We start from the raw sequence: 26,597 nt of genomic DNA, 5'->3' as shown, positions 1-26,597 counted from the left end.
GCACTCAGATCTGGGGTTCCTTATCTATCCATACATGTAAGCAAGGTACTCATGTACCCAGGTGCACGTCTCTTGGTGCTTCTCACCTTCTCCAGGAGACATGAGCCTTCATAACCAGCACTCATGTGCACAGACGGGAGCAGACTGATTCCCAATGTGAAGCTCCTTAGCCACCACATCTAACTGAGACTCCTCAGAGAGCCTTCACCCCTTACACTGTATGTACTGGTGCAAATAAATGATTTGGTTACAAAGGCATCAAGTTACTAATAATGCTTGTACTCACTGGAGTTTGGAGGAAAATGTTCAACCTTTTTTCATTCACTCGTGGACGTAAGTGTCGCTGGCTGGGCCAGCATTCATTGCCCGCCCTTAGTTGCCCTGCTGTAGATTGACCCAGAATGTCATTAGCAGAGGAATTCCAGAATCCCAGTGACAGTGAAGGAACGGCGATATATTTCCAAATCAGGATGGTGACTGGCTTAGAGGGGAACTTGCAGGGGGTGGTGTTCTCATTTATCTGCTGCCCTTGTCCTTCTAGATGGAAGTGATTGTGGGTTTGGAAGGTGCTGCTGTCTGAGGATCTTTGGTGAATTTCTGCAGTGTATCTTGTAGACAGCACACACTGCTGCTACTGAACGTCGGTGGTGGAGGGAGTGGATGCTTGTGGACAAGATGTCAGTCAAGCGGGCTTTTTTTTGTCCTGGATGGTGTCAAGCTTCCTGAGTGTTGTTGGAGCTGCCTTCATCCAGGCAAGTGGGGAGTATTCCATCAAATTCATTGCCTGTTTGGTACATGCCTCATATATACTCCATTTTGTGAGCACATGTGTTTCCCAGTTTTGGTAAAACGATTATACTAGCCAACATGATTCCAGAGACCTGCGGAGTATTCAGGGGCATGATATGGCATGCAAAAGAGGTTCCTCACCTGGAACATCAAGGTGCCTGAGAGGTTCTGAGAACCTGTTAGCAAATCTGTAACCTGTCACCAGGAAACTGCATGTTGGCCTCCCATCCAATGAGGTTCCCGTGCCTGCCTTCCTAAAAGCTCCAAGCAAGCCTGAAGGCTTCCGCTGTTTGTACTGAATTCTTCCATAATTCAACATCTGGTCAACAGAATCAATATGTTGTCATTCTAATGCTTCCAGAGGGGTTGCAGTTTTAAGAAGATACTTTTAGAATAATGCGTACAATTCTGGTCTCCGTTCTATATGCTGAGGGTTCAGAAAGAAATTTGCCAGGGCTGGAGGGTTTGAGGTTGGAGGCTGAACAGGCTGGGGCTACTTTCCCTGGAGCATCAGAGGCCGAGGGGTGACCTTACAGAGGTTTATAAAATCATGAGGGATATGGACAGGGTGAATAGACAGGGTCTTTTCCTCCAGGATGGGGAGTCCAAAACTAGACGGCATAGGTTTAAGGTGAGAGGGGAAAGATTTAAAATGGACACAAAAGATAACTTTTCACACAGACAGTGGTGCGTGTATGCAATGAGCTGCCAGAGGAAGTGGTGGAGGCTGGTACAATTACAACATTTAAAAGTCATCTGGATGGGTACATAAAAGGAAGATTTATCAGGATATGGGCCAGAAGCTGGCAAATGGGACGAGGTCAGATTGGGATGTCTGGTTGGCATGGATGAGTTGGATCAAAGGGTCTGTTTCCATACTCTATGACTCTATAAGAAAACGGAGCTGGAGTGGACCACTCAGTCCACTCCCTGATCTGAAATTCATGACTAATGTTCAGCTTCAATTTCATTTTCCCACCTACTCCCCATATTCCTTGATTCCAAAGGACTAAGAATATCAAATCTATCTCAGGCTTAAATATACTCCGTGATGGAACATCAGAATTCCCCTAGGGTAGAGAATTAGAGAATTCCAAAGATTCACAACCCTCTAATGAAGACATTTCTCCTCCTCTCAGTCCAAAATGGCTGCCCCCCCCCCCCCCCCCACTTCTCCTGAGGCTGTGCACACCCCTCCCAGTGTTCAAGATTCCCCAGCCAGGGGGAACACCATCTCACTATCAAACCCATTAAACCTTTCAGAATCTTGTCTGGTTCAATTAGATCATCTCTCATTCTTCTAAACTCCAGCTTCATTCAGAAACAAACCGTTACTTTTTCTCCGTGTTTCAGACAGGACCAACCTGCTGCAGCAAAGTTGGTCTGAGGGAATTTTTTAAGTTTGGATCCTTTTCAGCAGCTGGCATTTGAGAAATTGTTCCTATGTTAAAACAGTGACTGGAGTTCGAATGGACTTCATTGGCCATACAATGCTTTGGCGTATCTGGAGGTAGGGAAAAAAACCATAAATACGTAAGGCTTTTTTTACTGCAATGTCCCCAGAGAAAATGGACAAGCTTCTTGTGAGCAATAAAATTGGATCAAGCTCATTTTTAAGCCTACTTTTTGGTTCATTTTTCCAAGAGCTCAGGGGAATGTACCACAATGTCGAGCCAATGGTGAAACAAACACACAATCTCCACACACTGTTTTGAGTTATTCACGATAAGATCTGACGTGAGGTTTTCCTTCACATCCAGAAAGAACTCTTTCTCTAGGCTGCCCCTTTAATTTTACAAAATCTTGAGACTCCAAATCTGCAGCAAACTAATTTCCTGCTTTTGAAGGGAAACCACTGGCTTCGGTAACTTCTTCAATGAGTGCATTGTCGGAAGTCTCCATCTGTGAAAGGAAGTCTGAAGGGTACAATACAGATGAGGTCCACCCTTTTCCTCGTTACGTGCTCAGTTTCAGTTCTTATCAAAAGTCAGTTTTGCTTGTAAGTTATTTTTTGTGTGATTTCACTTCATTGTCCTCCCACTCCAGATGGAAGCACTACCTGGGCCAATTATAGAATTCAAATACGTCAAATGCCTTTCCATTCTCTATCTGCCACTGCACGATATCTGAAAACCAGCGTAAACAGATTACAATCCACAATACTTTGGGAAGCAGTGGGACAAAATGACAGAGGTTCTTGAAAATAACTCCACAGGAGCTGGTATCCTGTCACCAAATCTCCCTTTATTTATATGTGGAGAGTTCTTGACACATCTTAATAGCTTTCTGACGCTTCTGTTTGTATCTGTCAGCCAGGGCTCCCTGATTGAACTCACATTCTATGAGGTCCATCCAGCTAACCTTATTACAATCACTACAGTCCTAACCATAATTTTCCAAACTCTTTCAAGATCAGTCCCGGAACCGTAAAAATGAAGATTACAGGGTATGTTTTGCATAGCTGGTTATTTGAATTTGGAATACATTTGCCACAACTGAGGCTGAATCATTCACTACATTTAAGTGCTAGAGCACAGGCAAATGGGTTGAGCTTAGACTAGTTCAACATACAAATAGGTTCTTTCTGTCAACTCCCTTTATGCTGTCTCCCATTGAATGTTATGTCAAATCTCTCCTGTTAGGGAATGTACCAAACTCCTTTTCATTTCCTCACATCAATATTATACCAAGCCACAAACTATTTATGTCCACTGTAAAAAGCACCAGTCTATTGTCATCAGCTTCCATTGTACCAAATCACCATATTATTTCGTTCTGCTAATGATCTAATACATTTCCTCCTCACTGCCACTAAATGGCTTTCCTGATTCAAGCATGACACTTAGATATATCATCACAATCCCACACAAAATGCTCTAATTATCAAATATTTACATTTCAGCACATCACCCAGTCAGAGGCACTGCCAAATTTCTACCTGAGAAAGAAACAAATACAAATAACTCTTGAATGATTCACTGGGAGTCAAAGATTGCACATTTCCTTTCAGATCGACACACAACTCGATCCAAGGGAAACATTCCTTTGCAATGCAACCGTGGGATGATCCAGGTTCCTCTGTTATCAACCATCCGCTCCATCGGTTTGTGCAGTGAGGTGGGGGTGGGTGAGGGGGTTAACTGGGTTCTGGGCATGTGAAACTACATTCAGTTTCTCTCTTAACCAACATAGCACTGATAGATGTGCTGATCTAAAAACCAGCTCAGCCCCTGCCACCACCACCATGATGGCCCAACAAAGCTGATTAAGAGGACGGTTTGAAGAACAAGTAAACAGGAGCAGAAGTAGACCATTTGCACCATTAAGTCTTCTTTATCATTTGATTTCAATCATGACTCATCTTGAGTTTCAACTCCACTTTGCCACTCACTCCTGATATTCCCAGAGAGACCAAAGATCTGTCAATCCCTGCCTTAGATATATTCAATGATGGAGCATCCTGAGCTGTATAGATGACCACTTGAAATGCTACATGGAAGGCTACAGGCGAAGTGCTGGGAATTGGGATTAGAATAGATACTCGGGGAGAAAATGTAGTGGTTAATCCAGAGACCCAGACAATGTTCTGGGGACCCGGGTTCGAATCCTGCTATGGCAAATGGGGGAGTTTGAATTCAGTAAAATATCTAGAGTTAAGAGTCTAATGATGACCATGAATCCATTGTCGATTGTTGGAAAAGCCCATCTGGTTCACTAATGTCCTTTAGGGAAGGAAACTGCCATCCTTACCTGGTTTGGCTTACATGTGACTCCAGACCCACAGCAATGTGGTTGATTCTTAACCGCACTCTGGGCAATTAGGGATGAGCAATAAATGCTGCCTGGTCAGCGACGCCCTCATCCCATGAATGAATTTTTTAAAAATGGATATTTGATGACCGGCACAAATACAATGGGCCGAAGAGCCTCTTTCCATGCAGTAAACACTGTCTCTATGACAACCCTCTGATGAAGAGAGTTTCAAAGATTCACAACCCAATTCTCAGCCAGAATTGCTCAACTCTATCCTGATGCTAGGAGTTCCCAGCTAGGGGAAAGAAGGTGTCAGCCTTGTCAGATGCCTTCAGAATCACCTCTCAGTACCCAAAGATCCACAATAATTGGAAATAAACAATCGCTGGCTTGTTCAGGATGTCTTGTGTTCACCCCCAGCTTGTCGTCGTCTTTGCGTTGACAGGTTGCAACCCAGGGTCATAACTTATGTCAGACTCCCCCAAGTGAGGGAATGTAAAATTGGCCACAGTTCCAGTGACATGTCTGATAACGTTCACCCTGACACCTCTGTGACTGACTAATCCAGAGACAGTCACATCTGCTCAAAAGCCCCTTCAGAAAAGGCCCCAGAGCCGACTGACACTAACAACCCACCCCCCCAATCCCGATAGCATTGTCCCCAGTGAAGGTTAAGCCTGCAGGAAGAGACAGGGAAGGGAACCAAACAAAGAAAATCAATCATCTGGCTTTAAGGCCAGCCAGACTGGGAATGCGCCAGACCTCTCAACATATTTTATTTGGTTTCCATCTGATTTCTGGCAAGCTGCTGGCATCATCATGATAGCAAACCAAAGGCAAAAAGTAATTTTACTCTCATATGAGAGCGAGATGTATCATAGCACAAAAACAGGCCTTTCAGCCCATCTGGTCTATACTAGTCTTGATACAAGCCTTCTCCCACTTCAATTATCTCTTCCTAATCTCCCGTCATATCCCTCTATTTTCTTCTTCCTCATGCACACAGCAAGCCTCCTCTCCAATTCTGACTATGTTGAATATTACCAGAAATCAGCTCAGTGCCAATATTGGGGCTTTTTATTAGAGGGTTCCTCCATGTTTTTGCATGCCATCTTCTCTCGCATGTACCTCACTACCTGTGTACCACACCCCTATGGTGCCCCTCGCATCGTATCTTCCCACTTGTCACAGGCAGAAGTGCTGACCACTGCTGGGATTTCTGCCACCTGCACCATCTTTAAAACCCAACTGTGCACTGGGTCAGGGGCTGGCTCTCTGCGGCTGCCCTCCATGGTTCCTGTCAATTGCCCCAGACATGTTGGGCAGAAGGTAACTGTCAGCTCACTTTGCTGACAGGGACCTGGAGGTCCTGGTGGATGGGGGAAGGACATGCAGTCACTACCTATAGAGTGTTCAAGAGGCTCGAAATTGGAGAAGCACAGATATCTCAGAAGGTTAAGGGGCAGGAGAGGGTACAGAATATCAGTGTTAGGAATGTGATTTCTTTTGAGGGTCAACCAGAATAGTTTTTTCTAATCATCCTGTTCAAAGATGTTACAACAACCCTTTGGCGCAGGTGAGAATTGAACCCAAGCCTCCTGACACAGAGATAGGGACACTGTCACAGCATCACAAGAGCCAAGTGCCACCCAGAACAGCTCTGGAGTTGATACCTCAGGTGGCACAGTGGCAGTGTCCCTACCTCTGAGCCAGGAGGCCTAGATTCAAGTCCCACCTGCGCCAGAGGTGTGTCATAACATCCCTGATCAGGTTGATCAGAAATGCCCAGAGCTGGGCCTACTACCCATGATGGGCAGCCTTTGATGGTGGGTTTATTTTGAAACAAAAGAGCTGGGATCTTTCCCACCGTGACAGTATTTTGATTTTGTCCCTTCACTTTGTTTTGCCACAGTTTGTTTTGATTTTTCTGACACTGCCCTTGGTGGATGGCGTTTGTAACTAACAGGTGATTGGTTCATTTGGCGGTGGGCTTGTGGACAAAAAAAAAGAGCTGGGCACTTCCTCAGTTGGGAGTGGGCTTCTGGACACAGATAGTTTCTGGAAGGGAAAGGTGGACACTGATGTTTGTGTTAAACTACAGATGTGCAATCAACCCCTTATAAATCGCTGGAAATCATTTGCTGTCTAATTCAACATATAGATGTCAGAGGGATTTGAAAACAAGAATGAGGATTTTAAAAATGAAACATTGCCCAAAAAAAACCTCCCATCACTGTTTGACATTTCAGAATTCTCAAACCTTCCCAATATCGAACGAGCTATCACTTAGCCATGCTATCTAGCGCTCACTCATTGGGTCTTCCTTTGGGAAGCACTTGAAAGGCGCTGCTATATTTGGAGACTCAACTTTGGCTTTCAGGAAGCCAACATCCACCCTCCATGAATTGACGGTGTTGTAAACAGATCCCTCAGGCCCTTGGCAGAATCACGGTGCAACGTATTTGTCTGGCATTAGGGTAAGAGCCTTGCATTGTAACAGTGGCTGGTGTGTAACAGTGGCTGGTGTGTAACAGTGCTGGTATGTAACAGTGGAGGTCACTTTCTTTGAGCAATGCCAGAGGCACGAACAGATAGTGCACAATTCTGTCAGTGACCAAACTGAACTGCACTCTTCATTTAAGGAAAAAGAACATGTGTACGATCTTCTCTGCATAAACTGCATCAGGAACATTGTGTAGTTTCAGAAAAGGGCCAGGGCAGAGTTTGGATGCCACCTTTTGGAAACTAAGAGAAGTTAAACAGGGAATTCAGTCTGAACAGTGACGGCTCACGTCTTTGACTCTTTACTGGACCATCAAGATTATAAATTTTACCTCAACAGATTCAAAACACTCACCTCACTGGAGATATTACATTATCTCAGTTAAGACCAACATTTTTAGATTTAGGTTTTATTATCATGTGTACTCAAGTACGAGGTATAGGAGCACAGTGAAATGTGTATAATGTTGCCCTACATGGCACCCATGTTGGGTACAATGTACCTTGGTACAAAATCTTAGTTACAGAATTAGAGAAATAAGGAAATACTTTAAAAAGTTCAGCACTACAGCCTTCTTAGCATAAAAAGAGAAAAATAAAGAAATAAAGTTAAAATGTCAAACATTACAGACCATTATTGAGCCATGGGCCTGCAGATGCTCCACAGTTACATTGGACACACTTTCCATTTTGATTCATATAAAATTGTACAATAATTCATAATCCAGAAAGAGTTTCAATTAAAAACGTGACAAGATGTAGCAAGACCACTTAAAAAAAATTAGGATTGGGAGTCGTTGAGGCCTGCTGACCTGACAAGCAAGGCTAACTTCCTCATCATTTATCTCTGCAAGAAGCTAACCAGCAAATCTATGTATCAAAATCAGAATAAAGCACTGAAGATGGGATAAAAATGGTAAGCATATAAATCAAGTCAACTGCTGCATTAAACCAATTCTAAGTAAAAATAGAAGCAGATAAAAGGAGATGGGGGAGGAGGACCTTAAATATATCTTGCCCAGAGAGAAAAAAACTTGGAAAATAGTCACAGAAATGATTTATGGAAACCCAGAGCTCTCAGCTTCCAGGAAGTTCCAGCTCTGTAGAAGTTAATCAAAGTTCAACTTTTAAATCTTCCCACTTCTTGCCAAACCCTGCTATATTTCATAAGATATGTCACTCTTAGTGTATATGAAACCTATTTTAAAAACCCAACGGACAAGGCAAAGCATTTGGAGGGGAAGGACTTTCTGATTAAACTTGCAATCAATTAAAATTATGGGGTGTTCTGTTTTCCAGACACAGTCTGAGCTGAGGAATCATTGTGAGGAATAAATCTGTGAGAGAAACTCCACGTCTGCTGGTAGCTGGAGAGGCAATTTTGCAGATGATTAAGGAGACGACATTTTTGAAGATCAGAAGACTCCTCAAGTACCTTTTCCTACAAATCAAGGTATGGTTGCTCTGTCTCAGGGCCTGCAGGTTTTCGATTCAATGCTTGGATGGAGTTCATCATCATTCCAAACTGGAGAGCATGGGGTGCCATAAGTATCAATTGGAGTTCGGCTGAGAGTATTCCCTGAGTCAGAATGATGGGTGTTCAAGTCCCAATCCAGAAACTTATGGAATGGTTAGGGCACAGGGGACCATTTGGTCCATTGTGTCTATACTGGCTGTTTGCAACAATTCATCTGGTGCATTTTATAGTCACTAATTAGTTTGAAATGTACTCACCGTTATAACGGATAAAACAAAGTGGCCAATTTGCATGCAGCATGCTCCCGTAAACAGCAGTGTGATGATGACCAGAAAACGTGTTTCTCATTGTTGATTAAGGGATAAATATCAACCAGGACTCTGGGGAGAACACTCCTGCACTTTTCACAATAGTGCCATAGGATCTATAACATCCTCCTGAGAGCGCAAATGAACAACCATGGAATTGCATCCTAACAGGAGTCAGAAATGGGCCACATGAGAAAAAAACATACGCAATATTGGCAACATTCAGAAGCATTCGCAGTGGAGGTGCAATACAGACAGTAACATGAGGCTACACAATTTTATAACATTGACTTGACACTTTTACCGTTGCTGGTTAGAACAAAACAATAATTGGCACACTGACTTTAAAAAGGTGAAATAAATCCCAATTAGGTTTTGGAGGAAGAAAATGAAATAGAGATAACTAGTCTCAGTGCCAGTGGGGGCAAGATGGCAGTGAGAGGGAGGAAGGTCATCCCTACGCCATAGATAATGGATTGAGTCCAATATCCTGCTTGACAACTTGCTGGCTGGGTCTATCCATGAAGGATAGCTGCTTGGACCAAAAGGCCATGGGTGTCACTCCATGTTCTGTCACTCGGCACCACAGCATGCCCATCACTCTCCACACCATGCCATTAACTGAATGGCATTTGCCAGTGTTTCACTCTTGTGCCATGCTCCCAGCAAGTTAGTAACGTACAGAGGCAGGGGAACCTTTGAACTTTCCTGTTATGAGTATTTCATTTGCCTCTTACAATCAAATGAAGTGAGCAGTGTATATGGGACTTAGAGCAAACAGTCTCAAACTTTTTTCATTACTTTGCTGCCTCCTCCGAATGCTCTCCCACATACTTGGAACCACTTCAAATTGACATTAATTAGTGGACAGAATAAGTGCTTGAGCTACAATTTAATCCTCTCTGGTTATCAAATGTCAAGCTTTGAGACCCTGCCAGTAATTTCAGTTGAGCTGTGTTACTTTTGATGGACAAATGGTTTGACAAATGCTGTTGCCAAGTTTTTCAAAGGAAGGTAGCCATGCAGAAGGGCTCAATAAATTGAACATGACATTGTACAAAGGACCTTGTAGCAAGCTCCCCTTGTCCTTCTGAGCACACAAATTGCTCAGCTTTTACATCTACTCCTCCTATGTTGTTCTACTTCTCACTTGCTGTGTAACTCCTCACTTGCTGTGGTGCCCTCCTCCTGACTGTGTTGCCCTTTGACATTCAATGGTGTTACCATCATTGAATCCCACTTTATCAATATCCTGGGGGATTACCATTAACCAAAAACTCAGCTGGACCAGCCATATAAACACAGTGGGTACAAAAGCAGGTCAGAAGCTCGGAATACTACGGCTAGTACCTTAGCTCCTGACTCCCCCAAAGCCTGTCCATCATCTACAAGGCACAAGTCAGGAGCGTGATGGAATACTCCCCATTTGCCTGGATGGGTGCAGCTCCAACAACACTCAAGAAGCCTGACACCATCCAGGACAAAGCAGCCTGTTTGATTGGCACCACATCCACAAGCATCCACTCCCTCCGCCCCCAATGCTCAGTAGCATCAGTGTGTACCATCTACAAGATGCACTGCAGAAATTCACCACAGATCCTCAGACAGCACCTTCCAAACCCCCGGCCGCCTCCATCCAGAAGGACAAGGGCAGCAGATACATGGGAGCACCACCCCCTGCAAGTTCCCCTCCAAGCAACTCACCTGGCTTGGAAATATATCGCTGTTCCTTCACTGTTGCTGGGTCAAAATCCTGGAATTCCCTCACTAAGGGCATTGTGGGTCTACCTACAGCACATGGGCTGCAGCGGTTCAAGAAGGCAGCTCACCTCCACCTTCTCAAGGGGCAACTAAGGACGGGCAGTAAACACTGGCCCAGCCAGCGATGCCCACATCCCAAGAGTGAACAAATAAAAAAAAATTTGTGCAACAAGCCTCTCAGGTCCACAGCCCGCTCCTCCTAGGTTCTGACGCACCATCCTTTCCGATCTGACTAATTTGATATCAAAAGCCTTTTTACACTGCAAAGTATTGCAGTGCTTACAGTCCAGAAAGTAACCCTTCTACTTGACAGGTCAATGCCAGTCTTTATACTCCACACAAACCCCTCCCATCCTCCACTTCACCTCCTAGAAGTGACAAGTACCCCGGGTGAGTTGGTGCCCTCTACAGGAGGAAGTGGCAGCACTGGCAGCTGGTTGAAAGGGTGAGAAGTGCTGTTTACTGTTGTCAAGAAGAAGTTGACAAGTCTGTAAAGAATGGCAATATGGGAGCACTGAGGAGGTGTGCCAGTCTCAGGAAGAATGAGGCAGAATCGGAGAAAGGAATGTCTTAACTTTTACAGGCAAAAATGCTTCGGGCAACTTATACACTTTATGGGAAGGTCCTGGGGAGCGTTGCTGGACAGAGACCTTGGAGTGCAGGTTCATAGTTCCTTCAAAGTGATAGGATAGTGAGAAGGTATTTGGTACACTTGTCTTTATTACTCAGTACGCTGAGTATAGGAGTTGGGAGGTCATGTTGTGGCTGTACAGAACATTGGTTAGGCTGCTTTTGGAATACTGTATGCAATTCTGGTCATCCTACTGTAGGACAGATGTTGTGAAGCTCGAAAGGATTCAGAAAAGATTTACAAAAATGTTGCCAGGATTGGAGGGGTTGAGCTACAGGAAAAGGCTGAAGAGACAGGCTGTTTTTCCTGGAGTGTCGGAGGCTGAAGGGCTGACCTCATAGATGTTTATAAAATCATGAGGGGCACAGATAGGGTGAATACACAAGGTCTTTTCCCCAGGGTGGGGGAGTCCAAAACTAGAGGGCATAGGTTTAAGGTGAGAAGGGAAAGATTTAAAAGGGACCTGAGGGGCAACATTTTCATGCAGAGGGTGGTGCATGCATGGAATGAGCTGCCAGAGGAAGTGTTGGAAGCTGGTACAATTACCACATTTAAAAGGCATCTGAATGGGTACATGAATAGGAAAGGTTTAAAGGGATATGAGCAAATGCTGGCAAATGGGACTAGATAAATTTAGGGTATCTGGTCGGCATGGACGAGTTGAACCAAAGGATCTGTTTCTGTGCTGTACAACTCTATAACTCTATGACATGGGAGGCGAGAGTTCTGAGGTTTTTCCGTACATTTTAGAATTTTGTTGAATTTAGATGAGATAGAAAGAATTCTCAATTTTGCACTGTACTCAAAACCAACTGCTATTATTCAATAAAATGCGAGGCTGGATGAACACAGCAGGCCCAGCAGCATCCCAGGAGCACAAAAGCTGGCGTTTCGGGCCTAGACCTTTCATCAGAGAGGGGGATGGAGAGAGGGTTCTGGAATAAATAGGTAGAGGGGGGACGCGGACTGAAGATGGAGAGAGAAGAAGATAGGTGGAGAGGAGAGTATAGGCGGGGAGGTAGGGAGGGGATAGGTCAGTCCAGGGAAGATGGACAGGTCAAGGAGGTGGGATGAGGTTAGTAGGTAGGAGATGGAGGTGCGGCTTGAGGTGGGAGGAACGGATGGGTGAGAGGAAGAACAAGTTAGGGAGGCAGAGACAGGCTGGGCTGGTTTTGGATGCAGTGGGTGGAGGAGAAGAGCTGGGCTGGTTGTGTGGTACACACAACTTTCCACAGGCACCTTGTGCAGACCATTCAAGACCGTAACCTTCACTCAAATCACCCTTTGCTTTTCTGTACTCCACTGTAAACAAGTCTATCTTACCGTTCCTCATTTACTCATCATTTCTCCACTGCCAACCTGCACTAGCCGAAATAAGTCTCAACTTCAATTTCACGATTCACCACGCGAGATTGAGAATGCTCAAAATATGGATTCTTCACTTGTTACTCTAACCTCTGCCCTCCTCCCAATCACTGGACTGCCAGCTCACAGCCCCGTGAGCCAGATATGCAACAAAGATGTGAGCTTGGAGATCCCAGTCTGTTCCTTCAGTGAAGAGAGCCCTTTAATTGACATTGTCTTGCTGAGGGAACATGGAGGTTGCTGGGTAAAGGTAGGATTGAGCTGTAATCCCTCTTTCCCTGAGTAACTTGGATGCATCCACTTCAACTAGCAGTGGAAATCAGGTAATGGTGAGTTCATTTTACACCGCTCAAAATCTTGCTTTCTGTCAGAACTGTTATAAATCATGAAAGATGTAAAATGAGCTGCCAATTTAGAACATTGCAAGGCACCTTTACCCAGCATTCCAAGTGGCAGGAGAGCCAGAGCTTTTGGTGAACAGGCAGGAAGGTGGAGGAGAGGCCAAGAAGGTAAGCCATGATCTAGTTGCAGGGGCACAGCAGACTTAAGGGCCCACTCCTGCTCCCACATGCTTTGCCAGGAGAAGATGGTGAAGGGGTTTTTGTTTTTAAATGAAGAGAAATTTGAAGTCAAGCTGTGGGTTTGTTTTGTTCATTTAAGGGTGATGTTGGTGCTGTAGGAATGGAATTGTTTCCACTTTGTGCAGTTAGTGTTTATTGGCAACTATTTCTCAAAACAGATGCAACTGAAGATAAAAGTTCCCTCTGTATTAACCTGACAGCCCAGCTCAACCTCAGGAATTTCAGTAGGACATGATCAAAATGTTTCTGTTTTCAATGGATGATCACTTGATTCTCATTTGGTGTCTCAGGTTTGATTGGTGCCATTTTGGAATGACCTTTCCCATCTCCTGATAGCCCCTCTCATTCACCGTCTCTCTCACCAGCTGTCTACAGTAAACAGTTTACCTACCCCACCCAAAGCTGCAGCACCTACCTCTCATTACTTATCTCATGAGAATTCAGGAGAGGGAAGTGGCAAGCAGGAGTGGTAGGGACAGGGAAATTCAGGGAGGGAGAAGATCTGGCAATGTACCACATGGTTTGAGGGCATGAGAGAGAGTGAGCCAGAAGTAAGTTGAAAGAATCAGCATATTTCTTTTTTATTTTTACATTTATTTTATTTTAAAGGTTATTTCATTTATGAATATAGGAACCTGGCTTTGTAAGACAACAAGGGTTTTTTTCCTGATGAAAGAGGTCTTACAGAACCTAACTACTGCTTTTGCATTGGCTTTAATGGGAAAATCTGACTCACTTGAAGTCATTTCATTTAAAGTTGTGCTTGCCAGGAAATGCAACTTCAATGTTAAATGAGGCATTCTCTATTAGTCTGCAAGAGCTACGTTTCACTGGGTATGTTTTCTTATTCACAAGTATTCAGACACGTTTGCCACATGTAAAGTCATAAAGGAGGTCATTTGGCTCATCAAATCTGTGCTGACTCTCTACAGAGCAACATGGTCAGCTTCACTCTAAATCCCTGTATATTAATGACTTGGATACCATGTTTCAGGAAAAAAAAGTATACACTCTTCGATACTGAATGTTTCTATTTAAGCCTACTCTGAGCATGCCATTGCATACTGTCTTTGAAAATCTCCCATCAGCAAAACATCATTGTCTGACCATTAGTTTGGTGCATTGAAGAATTTCCATGTCCTGGGTTTGTCTAAATGCTCCAGAATGTTCCACATGCCCTCTGAAAATGCTGGGGCTCTGAGCTGACAAAATAAAAAAGCTGGCAAGGGGCGAGAGAACAAAGTGGTGTGGGAACAGCAGGAATGGATTCCAAGGTGCATCAGACCACACACGTTCCCATTGGATTCTGTGGTTAGGATTTTCACTCATGCCAGAATGGCTTGAATTACAACCCTTATCTTGGGAAAGTACTGTGTAAACTGGAGATTTGCTCTGCCAAGTCTTCTTACATTCATGTAATGAACTGTGGTAAAAGGAACATAAAACCTAATTTAGAGGCTGCTCCCTTGTTTTAATCCACAGATACAAATCACATTGGCCTAAAGATTCGTACAAGCCTCTGATATGACCCTGAGAATCTCACGGTCCACTTTTTCTTTTGGAACCAAGTGCCTCAGTTTTCTCACACGTGTCCATTCTCCGTGACAAAATCTAACCCGAATGTCTTTCTAAATATCAGTTATTTGTGCCAAAGGTTTGGTCAAACCACCAGAATGCAGTTTTGTTTTGATGGACCAAATACTTTTCCTGCATACCAATATTCCAATGGGAGGCCTCAAACTGAACAGGCCTCATGTACTGAAGCTGCACAGCAAAGTTATAGGCAAAAAGCAGGAAATGAATAGAGGAGGAGTACTTGGGAGAGAAAATAGAGGCTAATACGTCAGTTCTTCCGATAGTTGCCAGGCCCTGATCGCTCCCAGCTGTTGTGGTTTGCTCAACCTCTTGTTATTGTATTCTTTAGCAAATACTATAGTCATTTCTGATCACTGCAAACTGCACACACTGATTTTCCCGGCTACTCTTTAAAATGCTAACCATGTAATCCAACTAAATTTCTGCAGTTGTGACAGTCTGTAATCATTTGACCCGGAGATGAGCTTCCAACCACATATCCACATATCCATCTGTGACCATCTCTGTAACCTCACCTGAGTGCTCTGTCTCAGCCCAACTGCTGCTGAAACTCTTACTCTGTCTTTTGTTACCTCTGGACACAATCTGTCACACTGCCGGCTGCTCTCCCCCACTTTTTCCGAGTGCTTCAGGTCATCCAAAACTCTGCTGCCCATGTCTTAACTCACAGCCAGTCCTGTTCCCCTATTCCCCGTGTGTTCACTGACCTACACTGGCTCCCAGTCAAGCAATTAAAATTCACATCAATGTTTATAAATCCCTCTGTGGCCTTGTTCCTCCAGCACCATACCCTTCTGAGATTTCTGTGCTTCTCTAATTCTGGCCTCTTAAGCATCTCTGATTTTAACTGCGGCATCATTGATGGCCATACCTTCAGTTGTTGAGCACCAGACTCTGAATTCCATCCTTATACATCTCCATCAATTTAAATTATTTTCCTCCTTTAAGATACTCCTTAAAAGTTAAGCAGTTGACTGATCTTTTGGTCACCTGACCTAACATCTCCTTATGTATTTTGGCATCATACTTTGTTTTGTAATGCTCCTGTGAAGCTGCTTATCGTATTATAGTTGCTACATAAATATAAGTTGCTGTTGCTGCTACATTTATCCTCAAGAATGGGACTGAAGGTTGACGAAGCTCCTTTTGTTTACTTGCCATGTTCTGACTTTGCAGTATTCTCTTGTCTCCTTGAAATGCAGAGGCGTTTGTTTCAATCTAGACTTCAGAAAAACCAAGGAAGCGACTGGAAGATGTATTGGAAAATGCGGTTGCCTGAGCTGTCAGTCTATTACACAAGACTATCAAGGGGAATTTAAAGGCATAGCCCCACATTAAAAGACTATCTTACCCCAGTCTTAGCCAAACACAGGAGAGAGACCTGATGCCAATGTGGCACCAATTCTTCCATCAGTTAATGGCTGGAATCTGGAATGCACTGCCTGAAAATGTGGTGGAGGCAGATTCAATTGGGGTTTTCACAAGAGAACTGGAGAATTACTTGAAGAGAAAGCATTGCAGGGCTGCAGTGAAGAGAAAGGGGAGTGGGAACGGCTGAGTTACTCTTGCGGAGAGCAACACTGACTCGACAGGCTGGATGGCCTCCTCTGTGCTGGAATTATGAGGCTAGGATTCTTCTTTGTGCCAGGATTCACGGGGATTTCAATCACCTTGTTCAAAAGTCAACTTTCGTTGACTCTTCAACCAGTCATTGATTGGCAGGAATTCTGAGGAAAGCAAAGGCTCAATGTGAGGGGAGTTGGCCATGACAGTTGTTTCTGTCCCAAGCATCAACGACAGTGAGCTTTGAAAATTGGTATGTCAGGGTCACAAAATGATCACAGTCTGAAAACCAAAAATGTGATGTCAGTTACAACCATTGACTGCAGCACGTAATGTTGTTCGCTTTACGTTACTGTTCCTTCTGTGTATTTCAGTGGCTCCATTATCATGGAAGTTAAACTGTCAATCACCCCAGTTTCATTCCAACACTTTAAAAAGACGAGTCAACTTGGCTTGTAAAGCATCAAACTGCAACTTTAGATTAGCTCATTCAAAATAGATCATTCTGAGAGATTCAAGCCATGGTTCCTACCATGGCCCACCTTTCACCGTGTGGTCTTTCAAAGCACGCGGCTAACAGGATGGAAACAAAAAAGTGTTCAGAAAAAGTCCACCTTGGGGTTATTTTAATTGGTTCCTGTTCAAAAACACTTATAAATACTTGCCAATTGCAGATCTCACAGCCAGGAATGATCTATTTGGCTGATGAACTCAATGGGACCATCTCCAGCCACCTACCATTGTGTTGACCAAGTGTCACCTTTAAACCTGTGGTCTGCTAAGAACTAAAAAGGTTACCCCTGCGCACTATTTCAAGCTAAATCATGATCAGTTACAACAACTAATATAATAGCACCTTTGACAGAATACAATGGCCCAAGGCGCTCTATTGGAGTGGTTTTAGCTATTCATACAGATATTAGGTCAGATGACCAAACACTTGATCAGAGGTAGGCTTTAAGGAGTATCTTAAAAGAGGCAAAAGAATCGAGAGGGGTTTAGGGAGGGAATTCCAGAACTTAGGTCCCAGGCAGCTGAAGGCACAGCCACAAATGGTACAATGACTCTATATGGGACTGCACAAGAAGCAGAGTTAGAGGAGCACAGATATCTTGGGAGAGATTACAGAGATAGGGAGAAGCAAGGTCATAGATGGGCTTAAAAACAAATGTGAAATCCGAAACATCAGCTTTTGTGCTCCTGAGATGCTGCTTGGCCTGCTGTGTTCATCCAGTTTCACACTTTGTTATCTTGGATTCTCCAGCATCTGCAGTTCCCATTATCTCTCAAAAAGCAAGGTGTTGCTTGACCAGGAGTCAGTATGGGTCAGTGAGCAGAGGGCTGAATGATTTTGGCACGATTTAAGAGGCCCCAGAGAGCAACAGCAGACAACAGCAGCTAATTTTAGTGAAAGTTAACTAGGCAAACTGACGTTTCAAGACATTAAGTGAGATTGGACCTACTTTTCTCTCTGCATTCTTTGCTATATCTTTGTTACATTAGCAAATTCAATTCGCAATAGGGGGTGTTCTTTAAATGTAACCAATACAGACAAATGAGAAGGCATCCTGTGGCTCCAATAACAATGAACGCTAATCTCTCTCTCCAATTTATTGCTATAGGCCTGCCAGACCTCAAACTCTACTGGGAGCCACGAGCAATTACCTCACATAAATAAAAGCCAATTTTCATCGTGAAAATCTACATTGTCTGTTCCGCACATGTTGAAAACTCAAAAGAGATGTGACCTTTCCCCTGTCTGACAGGCGCTGGTGACAAACTGTTTTAATTCTTTCCAGCCCACTAAACGTTTGAAGACATATTTATACTTCCATTGCTACGGGAATTTAGATTGTTCAGGACAACCTTCATCACCAAACAAAGCCACAGAAGTCCATTATATTTTGTTGCACAACTACGAGAAACAAAGGTAGAGGGGATTATACAGTGTTATTACCTTAAATACAATTTGTTCGTGTTGGCATTTGTCAGAGTACTCTAAGGTTTTGTCAGAGTCCTTTCTTAAATGCACTTTTATTCTTCCTCAGTTTTATAGATTAGATCACAGAGGGTTAGACAGCGTTTTGAATTTCTAAAACGTGGTTGAAACAGCAATAAGGTTAATACCACTTCATTTGCAGCTTTTACTAACCCTGAATTGAAATCAGGGCAAGTGTGGCAATTGTCATGCTCCAGGAGCCCATCTGTCAAAAGCAGCTACAGTTGAAGCTCATTCCCACTGAGTGAAAAGGTGAGGCATAGAATGGTACTTCTTGGCTCACCAAATAGTCAAAAAGAAAAGCCTTATTCTGGTGACCTGCAGTTTTCCTGAACCAACAAACAGCGGTTCCACATAAAAGTAGTTTTGTACACCAATCTATGTTAATACTTTATATGCTTTAAGTGCCTCTGGTGAGTGTATGAGCTAAGCATGTAGTGAGTTATCCACCAAATCCCATTGATTTGACTATTGACCCACAATGGGCAAAATTCCCCACATGTTCTAGAGAATGGAGGTACCCTACTATACATGCTACACATGATCTGTACAGCTGTTAGCTGGTCTCATTAGGGGGTGTCGTAGGCCTCAGGGAAATGCTGTACGAGCCTCATTAGTGACAGAGGCTTCCTGAACAACTACTACATGCATTAGAGCTATCAGGTTATTTTGCTGCTCATCAAAACGAGGGATGCTAATGTTGGAAAATGGAACCAGTTCCAAATTCAAGTCCTCATTTTGTCAGATTTGCTGCCCACAAAGTTCATAGGATCTACAAAATATGAACAGACCATTCGGCCCAAGCGGTCTCTACTGGTGTTTATGTTCCACTCAAGCCTCCTCACACAATCGCACGTTATCAACAAAATTTTTTACTCCTCATATGCTCATCCAGCTTCTCCTTTAGCATACCGCTACTAATCATCTCAGCCACTCCTTATGGTAGGGAGTTCCACATTCTCACCACTCATTATAACCTGAACAACAAAAAAAACTGTGGATGCTGGAAATCAGAAACACAACAGAAATTGCTGGAACAGCTCCGCAGGTCTGGCAGCATCCGCGGAGAGAAATCAGCGTTAACGTTTCAGGTCTAATAAACCAGTTCAGTTCTGAAGAAGGATCACTGGACCCAAAACATTAACTCTGCAATTTCTGCTTCACTTACTAGTTATAACCTCTTTGCTCTGGTACTACACTGATCAGGACATTAAAAAAAAATGCTGATCTTCTTAGAAAAAAAGTGCTATGGAATCTTTTAATCCAACTAAGGCAGCAGACATGGCCCTCATCTAAGACATGTCACTGACAACACTACAGCACCTTGCTGAGTCCTATACTGAAGCATCAGTCTAGATTATGCACTCAATCCCTACGTATTTTTTCTATTTAAAATATAAACAAGAAAGGAAAACTCAGCCTGATGACAAATATCAGTCAAAGCAAAACCGTTAACCTCTAAATTAGGTTGTGTATAAGCCACTGTGATCCTGCTGGCTAAAAAGATGATGCAGGGTTAAGTAACTTAGTCAACAGGCAGCCATCAGTTCAGCTGACAGCTGTTTGACCTGTGGAGTGCTACATCCTGCTTCTAGTGAACTGGGAAACAGCTAAACTTGGAACATGAAGTGTTCTTCCTCAGACAGACAGTCTGAAAAGCATTACTCAGATTCAAAATAGTCAGTGTTCCTCCACATTATGGAAAAGAAAATGTAAATTATCAGAGGAAGGTTCATCCTGTCTGCTGCTTTGAGATAGCGAGTGGGAGCTCCTGAGACTTTGCGGTCTCTGATATTCGGCCATGAGGCATTAAATCCTTGAAATCATCTAAATTTTAATTTTGTCACCATCCAATGTCAGTTTCACACAGAAGTTTAGATCTACTTTTATTTCGACAAACCGGCGCACATAATCTTAGCCAACAATTAAAACCGAGGCACATACCTTTACAGAAATTTTTTAATGAACACCCAAAGCTTAGTTAAATATTGATTTTATTGAACACTTGTGGCGCATATGTGACTCATTAGAAAGGAGAGTGTGTAGCCCTTTGACAGGATGTTGGGTCACATGTTTTGATCTATATTACCCTGAACTCCACTCTTCTGAAGACTGGAGCTGGTTTTCTGGAGGTTTTTTATAAAGAAAAGTAGTCTGGCTCCTGCACTGAAGAGCTGGAAACATGCTGTGAAGAAAAAAAGACTTATTTGGAAGTGTTTTATTTTACTACAGGGCAGCTTAAAGGGACGCTGTCTCTCTTGAACATGAATGCTTGCTGAACCACTTCTTTTCTTTTGCTGCATTGCCATCAAAGAATTGATGCAAGACTGATTACTAACATGGTTAGGGTTATCACAACATGCTTGTAAGCAAGCAAGTTATTGTGATCTGGCATGCACTATTTGAAAAGCTGGTGGAAAACAAATTAGTGGTGACTTTTTAAAAAGGAATTGGATAACCCAGGCTGTGGGAACAGGGCATGACAGGGGGATTAATTAGACAACTTGACCAAAGAGACAGAATTTCTACAATGAGCTGAATAGCCACATTTTATGCTGCCTTATTCTGTGATTTCATTTGCTAAGCACTTGTTTGAAATTCTTATTTTGTGTGAATTTTCTCTGACAAGGAATGTTAGAGGCAGAGTTCTTTCCGCCATTATTGCCAGCATCAAGCCCTCCCACAGGGGTTTGACATAGAAGTGAAAAATCAAGCTACCCTATACTCAAATAGCAAGTCTCACTCCCAACCTCAGAACACTGTCACACATTGTACCACTTATCTGTTTTCCACAAGCTGTCCTGTGGCCTGTCTGAGCAACTGCCTTACAAATAACAATCAGAACTTTTCATCCTCTCAGTCTGAGCTAAAATCAAAACCAGCTCCTGGTTTGGATTATGTTGACTGTTATCAACAGGGCCAATGATCAATGAAGTCAAACTGGATTCCGCACTAGAGAAAGGACAGAAAGCAGAGAGAGAGTGAGACAGCGTGACAGAGAGTGCGTGTGCGTGTATGTGTATCCAGCGTGCAACTGCAGCTCGGAGTGATGGCTCGACATGCTTACTGACAATCATTTGAACTCACACGAGAATGGTATTTGAGTGACTAATTGTGAAAGAAGCTATTAGTGCAAACCTCAGGAACTTGAGCCGACATTCCTATATAAGTGAATGTGTTGAATACAAAACTTTTAGGATCAAACTCACAAACCTACAGATCTGATTGGTCAAAACATTGTCAGCCACTGTTGAAATAGACAGACTGTGGGTCCCAGGTTCTGAAGTTAGCTCATGCTTGAGTGACCTGTGGCTTGCAGTGGCACTCGATGTGCATGTGAAAATCCAGGCTGACACTCCAGTGCAGTACCGAGGGAGTGCCAAACTGTCTGAAGTGGTCTTTCAAATGAGATGTCAAACCAAGGCTCCCTCTTCTACATCACTAGCATGTACATAAAATAATCTGTGGCATTATGTTGAAGAAGAGCAGGTGAGTGATCCTTTTCCCTGGTGACCTGGCCAATCCTTATCCCTCAAATCAATGTTGCAAAGGAAGCTGGCTCATTGCTGTCTGTAGGAGCTTGCTGTGTGTAGACAGGCTGCCATGTTTCTTACGTCACAACAGTGAACATACTTTTAAAGTAATCCATTAACCATAAAACACTTTGGTATGTTCAAGACACTATATCAATGCAAGACTTTCTTTTTGACATTAATACAAAAATCACATCACAAACCAAACATAAGAATATTGGAATAAAGCTCACAGGACGTGTTCAAGAAAGGCACGATATGAATGTAAATTTTTCTTGCAGTATATAGTGTGCTTCTGTAGCCATTGGAGACTCTCAGTATATAGGTCAACAGCCAATCGTTTGCATTTGTATCAACCTAATACTTTATTGCTCAGTTAACATTTGAACATGTGAGAAAAATCAGAACTTCAAAAATCACTGCATGGCAAAGTTCATCATTAAAAACTCAGCAAGTTGCTAAGGCTCACTCTGACTCCTATGGTCAGTTTGCTGATTTGTATCTGAATCCTAGTGTCAAAGAGGAGAGAAACAGAGCTAATGTTTTTCAAAAATTATTTCATGAGATGTGGTTGTCACTGGCTGAGCCAACATTTATTGTCTGTCCTGAGTTGGAGTGATGGCTCTACATGCTTACCAATAATAGAACATAGAACAATACAGCGCAGAACAGGCCCTTCGGCCCTCGATGTTGTGCCGACCTGTGAACTAGATAATCATTAGACTCACATAAGAATGGTATTTGAATGACAAATTCCAAAAGAAGCAATTAGTGTGGACCTCAGGAACTTAAGCCAACATTCCTATAAAGCTAATGTGTTGAATATAAAACTATAAAAGGACCAAACTCACAGTGTTTTGACAAGACAGTTCTGTGGATTTATCAGCCACTATTAAAATAAAATTATTCCTGAAGAGGTGGTGGTGTGTTGCCTTTTTGAATCTCTGCAGTCCATGTTGTCCAGGTACACAGTGCCGTTAGGGAGACAGTCTCAGGATTTTGACCCAATAACATTGAAGGTACAGTGATATATTTCCAAGTCAGGATGGTGAGTTGGTTGGAGGGGAGCTTGCAGATGATGGTGTTCTCATGGATCTGCTGACCTTGTTCTTCCACATGGTAGAAATTGTGGGTTTGGAAGGTGCTGTAAAAGGAGATTTGGTGATTTGCTGCAGTGCATCTTGTACGTGGTCCACACTGATCGCGCTGAACAATGGTGGACAGGGTGCTCATCAACTGGGCTGCTTTGATCTGGACCTTCTTCAGTGTTGTTGGAGCTGCATCCATCCAGGCAAAAGTGGGGAGTATTCCATCACACTCCTGGCCTGTGCCCTGTCAATGGTGGGACAGGCTTTGGGAGTCAGAAGGTAAATTAGTTGCTGCAGTATTCCTAGCCTCTGAGCGAATCTTGTAGTATGTGTATTGCTGACCCAATTCAATTTTGGGTCAATGGTAACTCCCAGGTTGTTGATTGTAGGCAATTCAGCAATGGTAACGGTAGTACCCTGGAATTTTAAGGGATGATTTTCCCTGGTTGGAGATGATCGCTTGCCACTTGTGTGGTGTAAATGTTTCTTGTTACTTATTAGCCAAACTGGCCGGGTCTTCCGACATAGACTGCTTCAGTATCTGAGAAGTTGCAAACATTAGTGCAATCATCAGTGTACCCCGCCACACCTGCCTTGAGTGCAAATTGATGACCCTACATCAACATTGACATTTCATAGCTCATCAGACTTGTTTCTCTCTCCACACATGCTCTGACCTGCTTTCATGTCAGATGTGCAGCATTTTGCTTCTGGTTGGTGATTTACAGGCAACTGCCCATGAACAGAGAAAGAGCGCCAGCAGCCGGCCTGTACTTGACCCCAGGGTGTGAGAGCAGTGACTCGTGGTGGCCACAGGAGGCAGGCGGGAGGCCTCACATGCACACACACGCGACTCACAAATGGCATTGAAACCTGAGCGTTCTCTGCCATGGGAAAGGAGACTTGTCAGTAGCAAGGGGGAAAGCCACAGAATTTTTTTTAAACCAGATCTAGCCGTGGGGACGCAGCTAAAAGAGGTGCTGTCTTAGGGTTCAATTTGTGGCTGGCCCAGCATATTCCAGCTGGGACAGTGCAGAGTGCATCGAGGCAGCAGCGCTGCTGATATGACAGCAGGAATCCTTGAAGGATGTCACGTTGTGCAGCGTCCACCGCCACCTAACACAACAGAGCACTGAACTTATGATGAAATATGTGGCTCTTTCGTTGACATCGGAGGCAGTGTATTCCAGGAAGATTTGAGGAGCTGAGTGACTGCAGCCAGAAAAGCATTCTCTACATAATCAGATTGCAGACTGCAGTGACCTGCACTCAAACTGTTACTTTTCGAGTCAATAAGCTCGAGGAGTTCGAGTCATATGTCGTCGGAAAAAGAAAACAGCACAAAGCAGTGCAACTTTTCCTGATCTTCGTATAAAGTTTCCTTGAGTTAGTTTTGCCAGACACTTGACACAGACTGCATTATGTTGACATCGACATCACTGTATTAAAGAGTCGGCTAACCACCCCCCTCCCGAACCACACCCCCAGGAAAAAAAATGTTTTGACGAGGGCTGCACCCCTTTGATATTCCCTCCAAGCTTCCAAAAGCAACAAAGTTGGCCTCATCTCTTTATTCCTGTCGCTTTCATTCCCCTTTCCTTTTTTTTAAGCTTCCCAAGGTTACAAAATCTCGTAAATAAAACAACAACCCATGCGTTACCAGAAAACAATTACGTTACTTGACCTTTGCCCGCTCTCGCCTGGTTTACCGCGGTAGTGGTTTCAATCGACAAGCCTGACAGGACTTAGATGTATCTAATATATATTATATGTATATATAATGTATACATAGGTATGTATGTGTATAGGACTTGTCTCAAAGTCTACGCACTTTTCTACAAACGATCCTCCTCAAAACACACACAGAGCGCAGGAGAGGATGAAATACCTTCGTGAGCCTCATTTTTTCTTCTTTCCTCCCCGTAGCTTCATCTGGGGGCCCGCAGAGCTCCTTCCCGCAGCAATCGAGACTTAGAGCACAGCCCATGCAGCTCGCTCTCTCTGATGCTGGTTCTACTCTGACTCCCAGGGAGATGTTTCTTTTTCCCTCTTCCCTCCCACCACCACAACCCCCACCCTCCTCCGGAAAACGGAGCGAAAAGTTTAATTCTGGAAACGTAGCACCGCCCCTGAATTCACCGGCAGCGCCGGTCACAGTGGAGCAACCGCATGTGGATCTTCAGGGTAGAAAGCTGCTGTTTCACCTTTTTAACACACAGGTGTCAAACCTTTCCTACGACCCCTCCCCCCACCCCAAAACCTTCGCTACCTGGGTCATAGAGACGCAGTCCTTCAGCTGCATTGACTGGGGAATGAATTTCATAACAGCCATCAATCAAAAGGGGTTTGCAAAGAACAAAGCATGATGGCATGCTGCGAGCATTTCAATTCAATAGTGAGGATTCTCACCCCCCCCCCTTCAGTTTCTTCTGTCAGAGGAGACTGTACCCTGCAAGCAATTATTTAAACCGCTGAATGACAGCCAGATCTAATTGATCTAGATTATTCTCTATCCCCAGATCTAGAACGTGTGGAGAAAGTAGCAAAGCCAATCCTGGCCGACTCTCTGCTGCTTCCTGTTGAGTATCTAACTTTGTACAAATGCGAGAGGTAGCAGCCTCAGAGATGCTCATGATTTTGCTGCTGTTGCAAACATAGCGAAGATTTGGGCCCCACACTGTAGGAAGGATGCCAACGTCCTGGAGGGGGTGCAGGGGAAACTTACAGAAAGGTGCCAGTGATGAAGGGTCTCGGCCTGAAACGTTAGCTTTCCTGCTCCTCTGATGCTGCTTGGCCTGCTGTGTTCATCCAGCTCCACACTTTGTTTTCTCAGATCCTCCAGCATCTGCAGTTCCTACTATCTCAGAGATATAGATTCCAGTTATTTTGGGGAGATTTGAGAAGCTGGGATTGTTCTCTTCAAAGCAGAGGTGATTAAGGGGAAATTTAATTGAGGCATTCAAAACCATGGAAGCGTGGTTGAGGGTTCAGTAACCAAAGGGACGCAGATAGAAACAAGAGATGACACATTAGATTTTTTTTTTAAAAGACACTGAGTTGTGCTCAGGGATGCATTCCCCCAAAGAGGAAAGTGGAAGCAGATTCAATAGTAACTGCCAAACAGGGGAACTGAATGCCATTGCAGGATTTCTGGTAAGGATCAGGAGTGTGGGACTAATTGGATAGCTCTTTAAAGGAGCTGCCACTGGCCTCATTCTGTGCAATGCCCTTCTTTGATTCTATGACAGGGCACTTTTCCCCAGCCCCTTGCACATCTCAAACATCTGTTTTCCTAGTTGTGAGCAACTAGTGATCATTTTAGAGAAATTGTGAACAGCAAAGCAATAGAGTTTTACGGAATGAGCCTGCGCAAAATTTCACTTGAGACAAGAGCAGCTCATAAAACTGGCAACACAGTGTGGAAGCCTTTTCTCAAACTCTTGCTCTTTTATGTGTGACTTGCCAATTTGAGCACACCTTTGTTGCATCGTCCCTCAACGAATCACTTTTACTGTCACTACAGCACTACAGAAGCTGTACACCAGCAACTTGCATTCCAAAGGGCCCTTACCATTGCAAAACATCCAAGGGCACTTCAGCACAGGAGGATTAGGAAACAACCTTTCACACTGGACTACAAAGGGAGATATT

General features: G+C 43.7%; 1 protein-coding gene across 4 annotated transcripts in view; it reads right to left on the bottom strand.

Annotated features, from left to right (window-relative positions):
- The window catches only part of LOC125448205 (tensin-2-like), a 265,005-nt gene extending 240,047 nt beyond the window's left edge, over positions 1-24,958 (bottom strand). For all 4 annotated transcript variants that reach the window (XM_059643467.1, XM_059643469.1, XM_059643468.1 and 1 more), the window contains exon 1: positions 24,835-24,958. In XM_059643467.1, coding sequence (XP_059499450.1) covers positions 24,835-24,933 — 99 coding nt within the window. In that variant the 5' untranslated portion in view covers positions 24,934-24,958. The remainder of the gene's footprint in view (positions 1-24,834) is intronic.
- Between the last annotated feature and the right edge of the window lie 1,639 nt (positions 24,959-26,597).

The sequence above is a fragment of the Stegostoma tigrinum genome, chromosome X (assembly GCF_030684315.1).
Source record: "Stegostoma tigrinum isolate sSteTig4 chromosome X, sSteTig4.hap1, whole genome shotgun sequence".
In the NCBI taxonomy this organism is placed as follows: domain Eukaryota; kingdom Metazoa; phylum Chordata; class Chondrichthyes; order Orectolobiformes; family Stegostomatidae; genus Stegostoma; species Stegostoma tigrinum.
The sequence above is the reverse complement of the archived record's forward strand: the minus strand, read 5'-3'. Positions and strand labels throughout refer to the sequence as shown.